The sequence below is a fragment of the Paralichthys olivaceus genome, chromosome 23, assembly GCF_024713975.1.
Source record: "Paralichthys olivaceus isolate ysfri-2021 chromosome 23, ASM2471397v2, whole genome shotgun sequence".
Lineage (NCBI taxonomy): Eukaryota > Metazoa > Chordata > Actinopteri > Pleuronectiformes > Paralichthyidae > Paralichthys > Paralichthys olivaceus.
In genome coordinates, this window is record NC_091115.1 from 5,236,590 (window position 1) to 5,254,773 (window position 18,184).

The window sequence follows — 18,184 nt, forward strand, 5'->3', positions numbered from 1 at the left end:
ACAGAGAGGCAAGTAGGAATACAATTGCACCTGATCTGCATATATACAACAAATAATTTGAGCACACATCAAACACCATGTAAAATAGTTTGCTTGCATACAGCCAGTCAAAGTAGAGTTGTCCCTCGCTGGCCCGGTGCTGTGCCTGCAGCAGAGCCTGTTTATAGACATCGGATGAGTGTGGCTGAGACAGAGCGAGCTGCACCACGTCGGGGAAAGGACGCTGTTCCAGGTGGTGGCCGTTCAGAGACAGGAACTCCTGGAACTGACTGCGCACCTCGCTGTTCTGGGAGGACAGAAAAGTAAAAGTCCACTGGAGTCTGGTAAATGGAAACGACCAATGTCTTTGGACGGCAGAAGCTTGATCGCTGTGTAATTACTGGGTCTCCCACATAATTTTGTGAAATGATCATGTATATTTTTATATCCATATTTATCACTCAAACACTTCTGTTTTAGTTTGTAGTGATGCACTTTGTGACTCTTGAATGGTGGTGCATGAAAATAAATAAACTTACTTATCTCTAGAGGTGTGGAGGAGGTTGAAAATTACTCAAAAAACATTATGCACTGAGATTAAATTACTGTTGTCTCATAGAAGAACAATGTCCTCTTACAGTACATGTCCTAGTTAATCGGTTGCGTAGCCCCACACGTCCCCACTTGTGTCTGATAAACCTTTATCAAATCTGCCCTCTCTCTTGCAGTGATGGAAATTGGAAAGGGACCAGGGGACAACCAAAATCCAGAAGGGCAAAACCACTTATCTTTGCAAAGGAGATAATCAGGAACAACTTTGGGGCAAAAATAACAGATGGTCACACTTTTTATTTAATTCACAAAGTTTCATGGAGAGGGCAAGAGGGACAGATGGACTTCTAAACTTGTATTTTCCCTGAGGGGAGGGACTTGTGTATTTTTATTTATATAATATACAGCTCACATTTTAATGAAAGGCTTTGAGCGACACAGTTACTTTCTGACCCTTCTATCATTTAAATCTTGTCTTGTGACCACACACACACACACACACACACACACACACACACACACACACTTTGTTTCATGCAAAGTAAAGTTGTATAATCTGCTGACCTCTTTGTCCAGAATTGGTCCATACTCCACATAGTCGTTGATGAGGTGCGCTGGACCCATTATCTTGGCCTTGATGCTGACCCAGTCCAGAGAAAACATGAGGGAGTAGAGCTCCTGGACAGAAAGACACCATGAAAAAAGACAGAGTTACAGTCATGGTAAAAAACAAAGCGAAGCTGAAGAAATAACGCTGTTGCCACATGTGGAGTGGCTGTCCACATCTAAATATAGTGCATGAGTATAAGAGTGAGGCTTGGATATATGCATTAAATGTGTATTACCATATTAAAAACCATATGTGGAGGGGCCGTGCATTGGTTGGAGACTTCAGGCATTATTATGGGGTGGTGAAAGAATCTTGGATGTTTAGAAGTGTATTCAAGAAGAGATCAGAGAGGTTTTCGGTAACTTAAAGAAATAAACTTCAGACCGAGCACTCTGCCTGTCTACTGGGAATTATTCCAGATAATAAGATGGAAGGAGATTTGATTTATTTATTGAGCATTCTGCTCTTAACAGTGAAGAAAATGACAGTTTCCTGGTTGTGGCCGCAGCCCACAAACATAATGCAATGGAGAGATGGGGTAAAGGTCTTTAACTATCAACTAATTCCAGGAAGCTCTTTCTGACTGTATGTGGATTGCATATCTGGAAATCAGCTTCACACTGTATTTTTAAGGGAACAAGGAAGTTCAGTGTCAAATATGGTGCAATTCGGACATGTGTTTATTTGCAGTGGCTCAATTACTGCAGGCCACTTTCAAGAAAACTGCAACTGGTATCACCAGAGGCCAAGAAAACCGCCCATTCCAAAAGGCAGGTTTAGAACAGGCATGTCAAGATTACCTGCTGCGACAAGATATGTTTGCTAAAAGATAGTACATTAAGACTGGGAATGTCAGAGCTCTAACCAACCAGTTCTAATTTTCTTTAAATATCAAGTTTAAGTTTTATAAGAAAAATGTATGTTCCTTTGTTGTGTATATATATATATATATATAAAAAAAGGCTTTTTATATCAAGCTATAAAACTAATTCCTAAAACAATAACATCACAACTGTGTGTGTGTGTGCGCGCATATGTGTGTCCGTGCGCATGTGTGTGCGTTACCTGGGTAAGGTTGGCTTTAGCCATGTGGTACGTCAGAAATCTGATCCAATAAAGACACTCCTCGTCTCCTGAGATGGGAGGACCGTTTCTGTAGTGCTGCTGATACTGACGCACCACTTTAGAGTGAAGACTCTGAAATTGGTCAAAAATATAAATGAATGTCTTGATGAGGGTTAAATGTTTTGATTATAGCCACTTTGCAGTATGCTTGCCAACGCCTCTATTGTAAATCCACGTCTGTAAATCAGATCTTAACGCTTGTTGCCGATTTAACAACACTTGACACTTTAGAGTTTTAGATGTCACCTCGAGCTGGGCACGGTTCTGCTCCACCAGGAAGTCCAGCTGAAGATCGTGGAGGTAATACAGGCAGGGTTTGTTGTGAGTGTCCACAAAAAGCAGGGACTTGTTGACAAACTCCTCGAGAATGTCCTCCACCTCCTCCAGCTCCAGGTCCCACAGAACAGACAACACCTGGGAAAAGGAATAACATGGTTTACCCTGTGTGACCTTTGAAAAGACTGGGAGATTTAGTTCTTCTATGGAGGAAAAAGAGAGAGACACTTCTTTCAGCCAAACCTTAGCTGGGATTTTAATGTCCTTCTCCATCACAGTGAGGTCCTTGTAGAGCTCTCGATGTTCGTCAGGCAGGACCTCGATGCTCGCAGCCATGGCTTGGTCCAGGGCGTCGTAGTCATAAGATGAGGACTTCCGTATACGCTTGAACTGCTTCTGCTGCAGCTGGCAGAGGTAGTAACGCCAGCGGTTGGGTTTCTCCTTGAGCAGGGCCCCGATCAAGGACACCACCAGAGGGGAGCCTACGGTGGTGGAACAGAGGAGAAAAACTGTGTTACAGCAAAATATGTCGGCAGAATCAGAGAAGGATGACTCAATAAATGCTTTTATTTTCTGGTGGTTTTAAAGGTTAATTTACATCACCAATTTTTGTAACACATATTAATGAGATTTTTTTTCCTTTTATAATTCCATAAGAAATGTTTATATTTTATTTGCAAGGCAAAATTAGATACGCTATGACTTCTGCAATTTTTACAAATTGCATGTTCAGTGTGTTTCAGTTTACAGACCTTTACATTCTCTGACAATGCTGCGAGCCTCCTCTGGCAGTCCAAGGGGGTTAGTTTGGGTGTAAAGAGCGAGTATCTCCAGTCCTTTGTTTTCATCCAGTCCGCTCTCCACTTCCACCTCATGTTTAGCACCTATAAAGTGAAAGCACAATTGCGTTGTACACAATTTCTACGGTTCGCTTTATTCAAGTTTGCAACAGGGTGCTTACCGCTGACAGAATTAGTTAGGCTTCTGTTTCTGGTGGTTAGAAGAATCCGACAGTGGATATCAAACACCTTCAGCACCGCGCTGTCCCAGATATCGTCGAGAATCAGCAGAGATCTACAAAATCCAGAGGAGAAACCTACAAGTGATCAGACAAAATAAACTGGAAACAGACAAGTATTCAAAAAATGTAAGTACATACAAGTAAAGTCTAATCTAATATATCCTCTCTAACATTTGGCTTGTTTTTGTTTATGTGTCTATCTTGTTATTTACAACTAATTCTGCAGAAAACAGACCAATAATGACATACATTATATGAATTTGTCAAATTGATATACATGCATACTTAATATGTTGTTTTCCTTTCAGTCATGTTATTAAATCATTACTGGAATTATTTAATATTAAACTGAACAAGTCAGATTCAATGAAATGGACATTTCTACCTCGGAAATTTGCACAGCAGCTAAAGTTCAACAGTAATATTTAGCTTAACTGAAAAGTACATCAGGATGATCTAAGCATGACAACCTTGGGTATCTGCGCAGCATAAGGAAGCGCAGGCGCTCCTTGGCTTCATCCAGAGAGTTGAGGGGACGGTGGAGAGACTGTGTGTCCAGGTGCTGCTCCAGGTGCTGCTCCAGGCGGAAACACAACGACTGGATCTTCACCAGAAGGTCTGGTTTGTCCAGCTGGCCGATAGACAACCAGTGGATGCCTCCAGGGAAGCACTCTGCAGAGGGAGGCAGGAGGACGGAGAGTGAAAAGACAGATGTCGAAGGGATAAGAGGTGAGAAGCTACCGGAAGCTGATGACTAAGCAACCATGTTCGAAACTGTAACATCAGCGAGAATGAAAATCTCTCCAAGATTACTGGAGATTTTCATAGTTTAGCTTTTTGTGTTGGGCATTCAGTGAATCAGTCAAAGATAACTCACCTTCAATGACACCTTGGTGTCTGACAGCCTCTGCGGCCAGTACAGATTTGCCTGAGCCAGCCATTCCGAAGATGGTGACCCAGCCAGGTTCATTTTTCAGCCGGTAGAGTTTCTCTCTTACCCGGTTCAAAAGTTCCGGTCTGCTGACAAACACCACAGGCCTCTGTGGAACACCACCTTCACTCAGCACCACTGTTATACAAACAGGAAGGAGATCGATATTAAAGGTGTAACTTTCCCACACCTATGGGTTTAATAACAAGATCATTTAGCAGATTTGTGAGCTCAACATCAAAACTAGAATTTCAACCTGAGCAGTTTACGTGTAGATATTTCTACATATACGCACGGACGCAAAACTGAAAAACATGGAGACTTGACAAGCTTTCACCACACCACCCACATACAATTTCCTTGCCGACAGTCACACCTACACACTCATAAAACAAACTTCCAAACCTCCAGTCTCTACACCCACGATGCCCCCCCTTCCTCACCATAAGATGTGCAACCATCAGAGTAGCTCTTGTGTGCATTTTCTGAGACCTGCGGAAGGTCATCGTGAAGCATGTTGGCCAAATCATCATATGCCTCCTTAACCAGGGCGTTGTAGAAGGAGATGTAGGCACGGTTGTCCTTCCGCAGCAGCAGCTCCAGCAGAGCCACAGCCTGATCCTTTCTGGTGGGCTAGATGGAGAGAGACAGTATAGATGAGATGTGGACAGATAAGTTGATATTTCACTTCCAAAACAGTCAGTTGTTAAGACTTGAGTCCAGATCTCACCTGAGTCCTGATCCTCTCCTCCTCATCTACGCTCATGACACCATCACTGATCATGTGGTCCATCAGGTACGAGGCCTTGATGTCTTCTTCGAGTCTGTGGCGAAAGCGAAGCAGACAGCTCCGCGCCCCTTCCTCCAGCGCCATCTCTGCGTAACTCACCAACCATGCAGGATGTCGGTGCACTGCAAATTAAGGATGAAAAGATGATGTGGGTTAATGACAGATGCACCAATGAGAGGACAGTGAAATACACTATGCGGCTCAAAGTATATGACACCTGTATGTTGAGCGTGTCATTACAAAGCCACAGATATTAACATGCTGCTACTCCACTTTTCTAAGAACGCTTTCCACACGACTTTGAACCCTGACTGTTGTTTGCTCTAGTTCAGTCACAAGAACATTAGAAAGGAAGGGCTTTGACACTGGGTGATAAGGCCCTAGCAGCTGTTTCATTTTACCTACACGTCACAAAGGTCTGCCAGTGATTCATGACACTGATTCCTTACAATAACATTGCATGACCGGGCATGAAAACTTTGTTGATGGGCTATATGATAATCGTTGTCTGGTTATAACTAAGTGACACCAATAGAAAAAGACGAAGGAGGTCCAAACAGTGGAAAGACAAGTTCTTATCGGCTGCTCAGAGAGGCCGAGAAGAAGAAGAAGAAGAAGAAGAAGACAGCTCCACAACAAGGAAGTGACATTACACAAAGTTCAAGCAGTCTTCTTCACCACTAGATTTAAAGTAACACAGTCACAAATTGATGTTAAGAACTGCTCCAGCTTCATTTAAGAATAATGAGAATGTCTAATATGAACACAATGGTGTGAGGAGGCTACTTAGACAGCTCTGTTGTCAGTGAAAGTGAAAAAGAGACACTGTCAAACACAACCGGGGACAAATGCAGGTGTGGTTACATGTTTGAACACAGCTTTTTAATCTACATGAGGCTGGCACACGAACCTCCTCCCCATACATGTCTAGACAAGTTCACTCATTCAGACCTGCTGAAATGAAACAAAGGCAGAAACGACTTGTGGATACTTACGGGCGTCTTCGTCTCTCTTTTGGGACGAAGCTGTGTGTTGAAGTGTAGATATCCGGGAGTCGACGCGAAGTTTTAAAACATCCAAAGCGAAGAAAGTCTCATTATTTCTCTGTATTTACGTTCAACTACACACCCAGCCCCGAGACACGGGTCGCTTCCGGATTCACAACAAAAACAACTGCCCCGGCTCGTGGCAGCCAATAGCGTGGCGGGATTTAAACCACGTGACCAAATGAGCTCATGCGTCTCCAGAGTCCGTCACTGGGCAAACTGATGCTGCCTTCGCGGATTGTTGATTTTGCTCGTGAAAATTTGTTTCCACGAATTTAAACGCGTCGGGTTCGTACTGAGACCGAAAACGAGCTGACAAAAAGATCCCATTCGGGCTGAATACACACAAGATCTGTAATATGTAAACTTTATTCGTGCAAAACGCGTTTATTTTTGATGAGATCTCCGCGGTTTTGTGTTTATAAATGGTAGTTGTAAAAATTTCGTGACGGTCCTTAAAGGGAACCAGTGCTGCATGGCGACAGCGTGTTTATTATTCCATATTTAATCGATAAGGATATTTAATCGATAAGGATATTTAATCGATAAGGATCCTAATATTAGGAAAGTTCTCAGCAAAAAGCACGTTATCTATCAATCTGATACATGCACTGTAAACACTGTTAATATTATGCAAATGTTTTTATCAGAATGTTTACAATGTTATTAGATGAGTGTAAATATATCATGTGGAATCATATGCATTATATGTGCATTTCAGATATTATGTTCATATTAATATTTTGTGTACTTTGAGTCCAGTATAGCTTGTTTTTTGCATTTTGGTTTTGTACTTCCATTGTGGTACAGCACAATTAATATATTTTTCCTTAACCTTCTCATCTAACCACAATTCACAATTCATCTTACCCGTAAAACACACACACACACACATTCCCTAAGACATGCAGACATGCATACACACACATAAAATACATAACAAACTTCAAATGTGTCTCTTTTTTATTATATTAACTGTGGTACAGAGGAAAAGTACAACAACTTCCCAAGCACATAATTGCTTTTTTCTCTGTGCATATTTGGGTCTGCGGAAAATTTTGGACACAAAATCACTTTGAGTTCAGCACCTTTCAAAACCAATTCAGCCTTAACAGCCAACATAACAATACTGTAACAATAATTGCAACTACGTCAATATAACAAGTATTCCACCATCAGAATGCAAGTAAAAGAGTAGAACACTAAAACATATGACAAACACTCACAAGCAAAAACAAAAATTACAAAATCCAACAAAAAGCTACTCATGCAGACAACTGTTTATTTAAAAACGTCAAATACCCATTTCTAGATCTAAATTATTTCTGTAGCATAATATCAGTGGATTACAAACAACAGATAAACGTCTGGTTCTGTGGCTGGTAAAAAATAAAAAAGGGAGAACAATCAAAGGACTGACTCAATGGGAAAAGGGCTACCTCATGATTTGCATTGGTATGTTTAATGGCGGTCATAGTTAACCATAGGTAAATGCTACTCTGCTAATTTTTAAGATATATACATACATATATATATATATGCTTGAATTTTATTCATCTTTGCTGCATAAAGCTTATTGTATGTCTCAGACATACAAAGGTTTTGCCCTTTTTTCCTTCTGACAAAGAAGCAAATTGACAAAGGCATAGACTGTAAATAAGGATGGACGACTTGTTTCCATATCCTCCCGCTCAACAGAAATGAAGCCAAAATACTGCAGATACAAACTCTTCCATTTTGCACAAATGACATCACTTTGAGCCAGAGTAGGAGCTCACTAGGGATGGAGCCGCAGTTGTGAGGTCCCGCTGTGGCACATGCTCGATCAATCGTGAGTCAGGTATAGCTGTCAAGCACCATATAAAGAAAGATTGATACTTAGAAACTTTTCGTGTAAGTTATGTCAATGTCACATCTGCTAACAAGGAGGAGGCAGAGTTTATGACTTATACTGCAGTTACCATGTTTGGGAGCTGTCATTTCGTCCATCTTTATATACAGTTTATGGTCTATGGACAAACTTACAATGCAGGGTCTCTCAGGTTCAGATATGAATCACTGTCTGGTTTGAAGCTGTGGATGCTCATAGGAAAACCTATATTAGAACATTGATCACGAAGGATGTAGGTCCACATTAAATGTTGACCGCAGGGTGCCTATACTGCAGTGCCTTCACTGCTCAATGTAGCGATAAAAACTACATTTGTAATACACAGAAGGTAACTCCAACTATTGGAGAGCACTGGCTGAGCAAAGCAGTAGTACTGTGCAGCTGTGGTACCTCCTTAGCTTCCACTATATCAAGTAGCTGAAAGACTTCTCGAGCCAATGTTTGGTTTTAATCCGAGGCAATGGCGTCCTGAGCCGTGCTCTGAGGAGAGTTTGCTGCTGGTGGGCTGCCGCTGAACATCAGCTTCCTGATGATATCCGCGTAGAAAGGACCATAGACACTTTTGTTATAGTTGACCAGGGTGATGAACTTTGCGCCCATCAATGCGAGTTCTGGCTTTATGGAAGTCAAGCCAGCTGGTACCTGTTCAAGTTTGGCTTGTGGTTTAGGATTGCAGATGAGCATCATGAAGTACTGCTGCACACGGTCCTCTGCACAGAAAATAAAAGAATGACATAAGGTTAGAACATCTCAGCCGCATAGATTTCTGGCTGGTTATAATCTTCTTTATGAGTAAAAAAAACGATGTTCTCTCTGCCTCACCAACTAGAGTTCGGATGGGATTGTCCTTCTGAGTGATGCTGCCGATCTGGCCCGTGAGAGTGGCCTGCAGCGCCAGGGTCAGTGCAGGGTAGTTCCGCTCTGTGAGAGACTTGTTGAGCTCACAGCAGATCTGAGCACTGACACCCTCTAGTGCCTCTTTTAGGTTAAAGCCCCTAAAGATGAAGAAGAAAAGAGGTAAGGTTTGAGCTCCTCTTTGATGTGAAGAAGACAGCAGATAATCTAAGAGAGGAAGAAACGTGAACTGACGGCCTGTGCATGCCATCCAGCAACACACTGGTCATCCTCTTCAGGCGGTCAGACAGGGAGGGTAAACCCTGGATAGGTCCACCGATTGTGCTGTGCACAATGAGCAGCACCTCGTTCACCGCCTGACACTGCTGGAGCTTCCACTGAATCTCTCGCAAACGTATTTCATCTGTAATCCACGTCTGAAGGGAAAACAAGAAGAGAGACTTAAATAAATAGTTTGAAAAGACAGGATGATACTGAGAGGTGAAAGAAAGAAAGAAGAATACACAGTTCACTGCAAACACACAATTACATTTATTGGATACAGATTAGTTTGTTGCGTTGAGTAAATGTTTAACAGTTGGAGGACACACTAGGCTCTGCTCTGCCTCAGCCAACACTGTAGCTGTGGGGCCAATTGTGATCTCCGACTCATCTGATGCCAAAACTAAAGGAGATTATCTCGTCTGTAATGTTCTCTTCCTGTCGATTACTGTCTTTACAAACAGGTTCAGACGGTAGAAGTCAAACATTAGCTCTTTTAATGAGCCCCCAGATGCTTCTGCCTGGCTCTGTCCTAAATTCAAAAATTTTCAAGCTCCTTTAAAGGTTCACTGTGTAGAATTGAGTTATATTGAGTGTTGAAGTTGCATGTTGTAGCTGAACACCCCTCAACTCACCCTCTCCTTCCAAACATGAAAGAGAACCTGTGGTAGCTTCAGTTGTCATAAAAATTCAAAAGCAGTTTAGTCTGTTCGGTCAGGACTAATGTAAAAAACATGGCGGCCTCTGTAGAGAGGACCACTCGATGTAAATATAAAGTATTTAAATATAAAGGGGCTTTTCTGGAGTAAAGAAAACAACAATTTATACAATTTAGATGAAACGAACTAGTGAAAACATCGTGAGGATTATTCTACATTAAATTTCTGCCAATAGATCCCTTTCACCTAAATCTTACACACTGGACCTTTAAAGCTCAATATTTGGTTGTTTCACAATCTCACAGCAACAAGTCTGACATCACTGTTTTCACAGAGACGTATTAACAGCATGTGACACGATGTAAAAAGATTTCTTTGGAATCCTATGAGACACTTAGAAAAGACCCTCAGATAACAGCTTTGTGTGTTAGGAGTTTGAAAAGTCTTATACCACGAAAGCATTTCAACCTAAATAAAGCCAACTAAAGAAAAAACTTTCTCTCTCTCTTAAAAACACCAGTTCAACACAATCTTACCTCAGGCAGTGGACTCTTACTGTAGTCCCATATGAGGATATGGAGGAAGGCAGCATTGAGGATCTGGAAAGGCCCCGGCACAGCTCGCTCTTTCCCCTGACTCTGCTCTGTGGTGGACTGCAGTTCCTCCAGTACAGACTTAATCCAGGAGATGGTGTGGTCCAGAGCATCTGAATAAAGTAATCACACAAACTCAGTAAAGCCATTTTCAGATATGAACTCTGCAGGGTGTCCACAGGATTGGATCCGGACTTTCTCCGGAGATCACAGCAGGAGATTCTCTGCTCATACGCATTCACAACAACACAGAAATGTACAGAGTGTCACTTGGACATTTAGGTTTTTCATATACAGCCGCTTTGGAAAATGTCCAGAGGTTCACCAGAGTTTAGTGAATGTCTAAAAGCAGCTTATAACAGTAGATAGCATTAAAATATTAAAAAAAACATTATTGGAATGAAAGTGAAAAGGGTTTTCTTGTTCACTTACTGGGTGTTTTTTCCAGGATGCTCTGGAACATGGCCCTCTCATATTCAACGCTCTCCCTCTGCAGCACAGGCCGCAGGTTATCAATTCTAAAATTGACCATATCCGCCTTCATCAAGTCCAGTACACGAAAAATTTGCCTGATGAAAAGAAACAGTCCACCGTTTTTAATGTATAATTTCAGCACTTTAATGTTTTTAATGCTTTTAAAACAAACTTTGTGTCTACCTGAACAAAGTCACAATGTTATCTGTGCTTTCCCGCAGATTCTTCACCTCCTCATCCCTGATCGGTGCACACATCTTGCCCATGGTGGTCATAATGTAAGAGGCAAGTCCCTGGATGTCCACAGCATCGTTGTCAGCCTGCTTACGAATCAGGTCTATGTCCAGCACCTCCATGATCTGGGTCCTCATTCGATTGGCACCCGGGTTGAGGAATGACAGTAAGATCTGTCAAAAGAGGAAAAAGATTTATCACACATATCCCTTCACGATAATATCAGGAGAATATCTAGAGTTCAGTACTTGTCTGAAAGCAGCATAGTGTGTATGCTGACCTCTCTGATCTCCTCCAACAGTTTGATGGCTTGGCCATACTCAGGTGGATCATCGTTCAGCTCTGCCTCCAGGATATCCCAGAAAGCTTTGTGGACATTGTCTGAAACCATTTTCCATAAGCTGAAAAAGACAAAAAGAAATGGAGGATTGAGCGTTGCATATTATCTGTCAGAAGCTGCTATGACCGTCAGCCAATGCTTTTATCACTGGCAAGGAGCGTCACCAAGAACTGTATTTTTAGTCCACAAGAAAAATTCTTGAATACAGGAGAAAAGGAAATATGTGTGTGTACAGACATTGTGAGGTCTAGAACTCTGAGTGACGACAATTTGGGACAGAGAAGACATTTTGACTGGTCCTCACTTTCTTACCCACTTTCAATGGGCTGTTTCAGGGTTAAGACCAGCTTTTATTAAAATAATTAACTGAATTGAGTCAAACCTCTTTTACTTTGATAGAGAAAGTTGACTTGATCTAAAGTTGCATACGTATCATTTGTATTAGAAGACAAACACCTTCATAATGTAAATACAGTATTTTCAGTGCTAAACTTCTTATCTTACTGTGTTCTTACAGCATAGTTTTGACCGTTTCTCTTGCAGTTTGGTCAAATAATGGAGCCTCTGTCTTTCTGCTATCTCATGGTTGTTCGAATAATCACATGAGTGTCCCGTTAACATTTAGCAGTTACAGTAGAACAACCAGATCATCACAGTGTCCCAGCAATGCTTTGAGCGAGAAAGCGTTTCTGTACCAGCTTTTCAACAGCCAACAGAACAAGACTCTCATCTGGTGATATAAGTTCTCTTCCATGATAATTATGTCAAGATTATAAAACAAAACATACATCTAATAAGATCTAATAATACATTGAAGGAAAGAAATCTCTTATGATGGAGATTTATGTAAGACGGCATCAAGTATAAACATTGTAAAAATTGACTTTCCCACTGTGTATTTATTTCAGACAAAGGAGATATGTTTTCGTCAATGTCCATTGCCTTGTTTATTTTATGTTAGCAGGATTGTGCAAAAACTAATGAATGAATAAACGCATTTGCACAAATAACTGGAAGGATGGAATATCACTTTCTTCAACATTGTGAGAGGTTGTTTTTGTCCATTATCAGCTAGCAGGACAAACTGATATGTATATTCAGGATAAGAAATATACTCAACACCTTTAAATATAGAAAAAAATTAGAGACAAGATGTTATGCAGCTGGTTTACCTGTCCTGTGGTCGGCTGACTGGTTCTAGATGGAAGTTGCGGTTCACAGTGATCTCATGGGCGAGGCTGAGTTTGGAGAGGTCACTAACAGACTCCATGACCTCATCCATGGTTAAGGTTTTGGGTGGGCTCGCTGTGGAAAACAAATAAATTAGTGTGTCACTGGTGGAGTTTCATGAAGGCAGCGGTGTGGACGGTACAGACAACAGACCAGAGAAAGAAGTGCCAGAGACAAACTCACAGGATGGCGTGCAGTGCTTGCTGGAGCAGTCGCTGGTGAAGCTTTCACGGGAGCAATCCATGTAGCTGGTGGACGTCATGCTGTCGCAGCGTTCTGACGATGACTCCACATCACTGCCTTGGTCCTCACCGCTGGATGTGGAAGAGGGTCGCTCATCATTTAGAGGCATCTTGGGTTACAACTGCAACATGAGAAGTTTGTGATAAAAAGAGTCACTGGAATTCCTAACAAATTTGCTAACTCAGCCTGTTCACTAGATATGTCTTTCTTTCACAACAAAACACAGTCTGTATATTTATTGTTACCAAGGAAATCCAATTAAAAGATTAAAACCAACCATGAAGTTATCCAACAAAGAAATATTTTCTGTGTTGCTAAAGCCTGATAGAATGTATTATTTTTAAATTGTTTTCTTGATTATTATTCAAAGATTGTAAAGAGGTGTCAAGATGTTGTTTAAACGCTCTAAACATATAAATATAACACAGTTTTTCAACAGCATCCAAGTGTTTTTCTACATTGCGACTTCAAAGCACATGAACACACACAGAATGACAATTTCACAACTTGGGAAATAGAACTTTCAGAGGAAACGTGAATGCAGTGTCCGCGGACAAAAATTAGATCAGGACGTATTGAGAGACAAAGAAAAGACACCTTTAGCTTAGTTCAGCCTGTGCTTTACACAGTGTGTAATGGTTGGTGAATGAGGGCAAATTCATTTTCTTTGACTTTCTAAATAGTGGCTGTTGTCAAGGCTGTAAACAGAAAAACAAAAACACCACATAATAAAAAAGCTGGCAAGCCGGTCCTATGGAAACAGAAAGATTCCATCTGAGATTCAACATATTATTAAATTAATTCACGGAGCATGAAGTTGTTTACCATCTGTTTACTGCAACAGGGGATGACGATAATCTGCAAAGTCAGGATACCAAAGCAGCTAATTTCCACAAAAACCCTTATTCCTTCAGGTTACCCAAGCCCTTTATCCAGGCCTTTCTATTGTGTCTCCAGGGCAACATGGGACAACAGAGGGCTTCTCAACAGTCAAAACTATCCTGTTACACCGGTCCTGGTGCTGTCTGTTGTCCACACAAAGAAACAAACACCTTATTGTAAACCGAGATAAAGTCAGACAAACTGTAAGTGCCATAGAAGTTATGTTCATGTTTTCATCATTGAAAACACAAAAACAAATCAGAACACGTAACTCTATAAAAGCACAAGCATGTATGTTGATTATTGTAATGTCCACAATAAAACAGGCGTCTGCCTTTCTAATAATATCTCAGTCATATCGGGCTGACAGGGTGACCCTTGGGTGTTCCTGCTCCTGTCCCTGGTCTCAGTTATCTGCTGCCAAAAATGAAAGCACACTCCCTTGCTGCTCTTTTGGTTTAAAGATAGCTCGAGGGGTTAGGAGGGTGGGTGTGGGTCATGTGCAACTTCCGTGTGCCCCCTGCCATGGCCCAAAGCCCATTCATTACATCATCTGCTAGACTTGACAGCTATGCAGCAGGCCAATTTTCAGCGATTATCCAGAGTGATGGGAGCAATGCAGTCCAGAAAACTGATTACAGATTAGGTGGACTCGCTCTGTCATCCACTGCTTCATTATGAGAAATCCTCTTAAAGTAATCTGAATGTTGGGCGGAGTAAAATGCAGACGTACACAACAAGGTAAAACCTAATTGTATGACAAATAGGAAAATACTTAATGGTTGTATTTAAAAAGATATGTTACCTAAAAATGTTTTGTCTGCTTTTGTTAGTTAGCAGGATTAAGCAAGAAACTACTAGACGGAACACCAATACATTTTGGTACAGATCAAGAGGCAAATCTAGAAGATGTTTCCCCTTTGTTTAACACTGCAGAATTCATGGATCTTGATGAAACAAATCAGGCACATTTTGGGGACTGATATTTCTCTATTCCTCTTCCTATTACAACAGAAGTGTGTTGCATTAACTTAAGAAAAAAATCTGTTACCGTTTGTTGGTTTACACGAAAACTCAGTGAAACTGGGTGGAAGGATCGTACATGAAGAAGTTATCCATAAAATGTTGGCGTAGAGCTGGAGAAAGTGAACGTGGGGATACAGGAAGTTTTGTTTATTAATTTCTTTTTGATACGGGGTTCTGACATTTTATGTAATAGGAAATAATGCATGGAATTGATTTTTTAAATAATCAAGCATATTTAGGGCACTGATAAATATGAGTGTGTGCACTGACATAGAATTTAAATGTGGTTTCATAAGGGGACTATTGGTCCTTGGTGGACATATTGACTTAAATACATCATAACCTGTTGACTGCAAGATACATCATTGTGATGGGATGGTTTCATAACATCATCACAATCTGCCGGATTATCCTTGCCCACATTTATGAATAAAGGAATGACACACACACACTGATATGAGCAGATGAACAGAATGTAGTTTCTATGTGCACAGTTGCTCTGCTACAGGTGACGGGCTGTTCCATTAACTCCTGCAGAAACAAAGACAGCCTCCTGGGATCCAGATTCGACTGCAACATCATGTAAACAAAGCAGTGAAGCAGGGAGGAGGGGCTAACGACGTAGTGACTCTCCTCATTGGCTGCAGCTCCCCGTCACTCATCCCTACATGGAAACTCTTTGGTTAGGAGGCTGTGCACATGTATAAAAAAATATCCACACACGCGTGAGAAGTGGGTACACGTGATCCCCTGGTACAGAGCACAACAACAACTCCATACACATTTCAAACAGAGCTTTTTATTCCTATGCCAACAACAGAAACCGAGCTAACAGCGCAGTAAACACGCTTTTGTTTAAATAAGCTTTTGTTGTAGCTAAATGTCATGTTGTTAATTAAAGTAACGTCTTTGCTGCTCAACCAAAACCTCCGCACTGGAACATAAATCCCGAGTTTGGCTAATGCCATGCTAACTTTTGACACTAGCCTTCACACTCGTGCTGCTCTTTGACATAATTCGACGACTGAGTCTCTTCGTTTCCGCTCCGCGGCAAAGCGAGAGATTGACGTGGTAAAAGTCGCCAACGAAGCCCGCCGATTGGTTCGTGGTTGTGAGAAGAATCAAATGTGCGGAAGAAAGTAGATTTTACCTCATTCGAAATCTCCAGAAAAGAAGGCCAAGGCTAGAATTGGCTGAGCTCTGAAGGGAGGATTCGTGCTGTTCCGTTCTGCGCTTTAAAGATCCTTCGCGTCCCAGCTGGCTCCGAGGACAAACAGGCGAGACCATTTCTCACAGACAGAGGGGGTGCTCCCGTACAAAAACACAGACTGTCTGTGACACCGGGTGCTATTTTATTCAGAATGTATATTTTATGACGACGCACGTGAAGCTGTGGATTGTTTTACGTTTATTTAAGGCGGGATTTAACAATGTTGCAAACTGTATCACACTCGATATATATGGTACACCCCGATCTGCTTCATGTGGGGCGTCTTTGTTTACGGATGTGACATCAGTGTGTGTGTGTGTTTGTGTGTGTGTGTGTGTGTGTGTGTGTGTGTGTGTGTGTGTGTGTGTGTGTGTGTGTGTTCTCTCTGTTTGTTCAATTCAAAATACTTTATTGTCATTGCACAGTCCTACAAACATACAGCAAACAAGACACAATCCACCACACGAATAGAAATCAAAATAAGGGGATTCCCGGACCATGATGGTGGGAGGCAGGATAGGATGTGGCGATAGACCAATTTCTCGAAACACTTCATTTATATGTGTTTGGGTTTATCTGTGTGTGTGTTTATCTGTGTATTTGTACTTGTGTGTTTGTACATGTGTGTTTCTCTGTGTGTGTTTGAATGTGTGTGTGTGTTTATCTGTGTTTGTGTAGGTGTAAATATGTGTGTTTGTGTTTTTATCTGCGTTTGTGTGTGTGATTGTGTCTTGTGTGTATATCAGTGTTAGTGTGTGTGTGTGTGTGTGTGTTTATCTTTGTGTACTTTTTAGCCCCTCTTTGGGACCTTTCCCAGTATAAACAATAACCTTTTCAGGACCAGTGGACTCGTGGTCCCCATGACGTAAAACTTCTCCATCACTCATTTTGGTCTTTTCCCCACTCCTCTGTCTGCACATTTATGTCCCAATATATTGTCTCCGAATGAAAATGACTTGTCTACAAACCAAGCTCCAAAACAAATCAATACCACCCCAAACTCATGTTAAACTCCTTTAATCCCAGAACATCTGGCGTTGGTGGAGCAGAGGCAGGAGTGTCTCCGATCGCCCCCTGCAGCTGATCGTAGGATCCCTATTTTCCCCACATCTTATCCTTCCTTCTGAGTCTGAGCCAGAAGCTCCTTTGTTCTTCCTACTCTGCCTGGGGTCTGTACTACTAAACAAGTTCAACATGACCATGGATATCTTTCTGAGATTCCAGCAGAATTTAACCAAACAATCGCAGTCTGGCTAAGCGGCCACACAAAGGTGGTTATCATCTCCACAACCCAGGGTTTAGGGTAAGGGTTAGGGGACCAGTGACCAGTGAACTGACAGCAGAGCCACATATTTTACAAACGACGATCAAACTGTTAAATTAACACATTATCCAGAATAAAATAAACAGTTACAGCTGCTAAATGCAGTAAGAGCAGCTGGTAAATCATCTCTAATTGTGTGAATGTGTAAGTTATGGAGCCCCTGGTGACATTTGGGAAAAATATATTATGTGACCACGATAAAAAAAAATTTGGGGAACGAGATAAATAAGTTGGGCCACAACAAATGAAACTGCTGTATACTAACAAGACCTGTGGAACCCTAACCCCAACCCACTGAAATGAGGAGGCCTCTTGGGTGAGAGATGAAATGAACACACTGTGGTGGAAACGTTTGACATAGTCATTTATTTTGTTTTATCTTATCTTTACTTTATATTCTTCACTTTTCATGCTTGTTTGATTAGCGTTGTTAATTTCCCAATCTTTGAACAATAATGGAATTCTGATTCTGATTCTGAATAAACACACATGGACCTAATTCTTTCAGTAGTTTTCTTGTAATCTTGCTAACTAATAAACAAACACAGATGAAAACATACCCTCCTTGGCAGAGGTAACTATAAAGGCACTTAGAGAGCACAGAGCTCCACCAAGGCGTATTGGTCTTGGTC

General features: G+C 41.4%; 2 protein-coding genes across 2 annotated transcripts in view; both read right to left on the reverse strand.

Moving 5' to 3' along the window:
- Window positions 1-6,464, reverse strand: part of apaf1 (apoptotic peptidase activating factor 1) — a 33,967-nt gene extending 27,503 nt beyond the window's left edge. Inside the window, exons 1-12 of the mRNA XM_069519828.1 lie at window positions 6,280-6,464; window positions 5,225-5,406; window positions 4,938-5,127; window positions 4,441-4,632; window positions 4,034-4,235; window positions 3,504-3,616; window positions 3,295-3,426; window positions 2,786-3,024; window positions 2,513-2,680; window positions 2,207-2,338; window positions 1,096-1,209; window positions 102-286 (exon numbers count right to left, since the gene is read on the reverse strand). Coding sequence (XP_069375929.1) covers window positions 102-286; window positions 1,096-1,209; window positions 2,207-2,338; window positions 2,513-2,680; window positions 2,786-3,024; window positions 3,295-3,426; window positions 3,504-3,616; window positions 4,034-4,235; window positions 4,441-4,632; window positions 4,938-5,127; window positions 5,225-5,368 — 1,811 coding nt within the window. The 5' untranslated portion in view covers window positions 5,369-5,406; window positions 6,280-6,464. The remainder of the gene's footprint in view (window positions 1-101; window positions 287-1,095; window positions 1,210-2,206; window positions 2,339-2,512; window positions 2,681-2,785; window positions 3,025-3,294; window positions 3,427-3,503; window positions 3,617-4,033; window positions 4,236-4,440; window positions 4,633-4,937; window positions 5,128-5,224; window positions 5,407-6,279) is intronic.
- Window positions 6,465-7,275: 811 nt separating this feature from the next.
- Window positions 7,276-16,310, reverse strand: tcp11l2 (t-complex 11, testis-specific-like 2). The gene is made up of 10 exons (XM_020092488.2): window positions 16,169-16,310; window positions 13,051-13,231; window positions 12,810-12,942; window positions 11,578-11,698; window positions 11,247-11,470; window positions 11,022-11,158; window positions 10,533-10,702; window positions 9,311-9,492; window positions 9,044-9,216; window positions 7,276-8,931 (listed from the first exon to the last, which is right to left on the reverse strand). Exons 2-10 carry the CDS (start codon window positions 13,217-13,219, stop codon window positions 8,669-8,671), a joined length of 1,572 nt encoding a protein of 523 aa, XP_019948047.2. The 5' UTR covers window positions 13,220-13,231; window positions 16,169-16,310; the 3' UTR covers window positions 7,276-8,668.
- Window positions 16,311-18,184: the final 1,874 nt, after the last annotated feature.

Bases quoted from the DNA above. Each gene is read 5' to 3' on its own strand.
- tcp11l2 (XM_020092488.2), bottom strand. From the start codon at position 13,219: ATGCCTCTAAATGATGAGCGACCCTCTTCCACATCCAGCGGTGAGGAC. The intron at 11,471-11,577 runs GTCAGCATACAC...CTCTTTTGACAG, and splicing joins TGTTGGAGGAGATCAGAGAG to ATCTTACTGTCATTCCTCAA. The intron at 9,493-10,532 runs GTAAGATTGTGT...TTTTCCCTTCAG, and splicing joins GTAAGAGTCCACTGCCTGAG to ACGTGGATTACAGATGAAAT.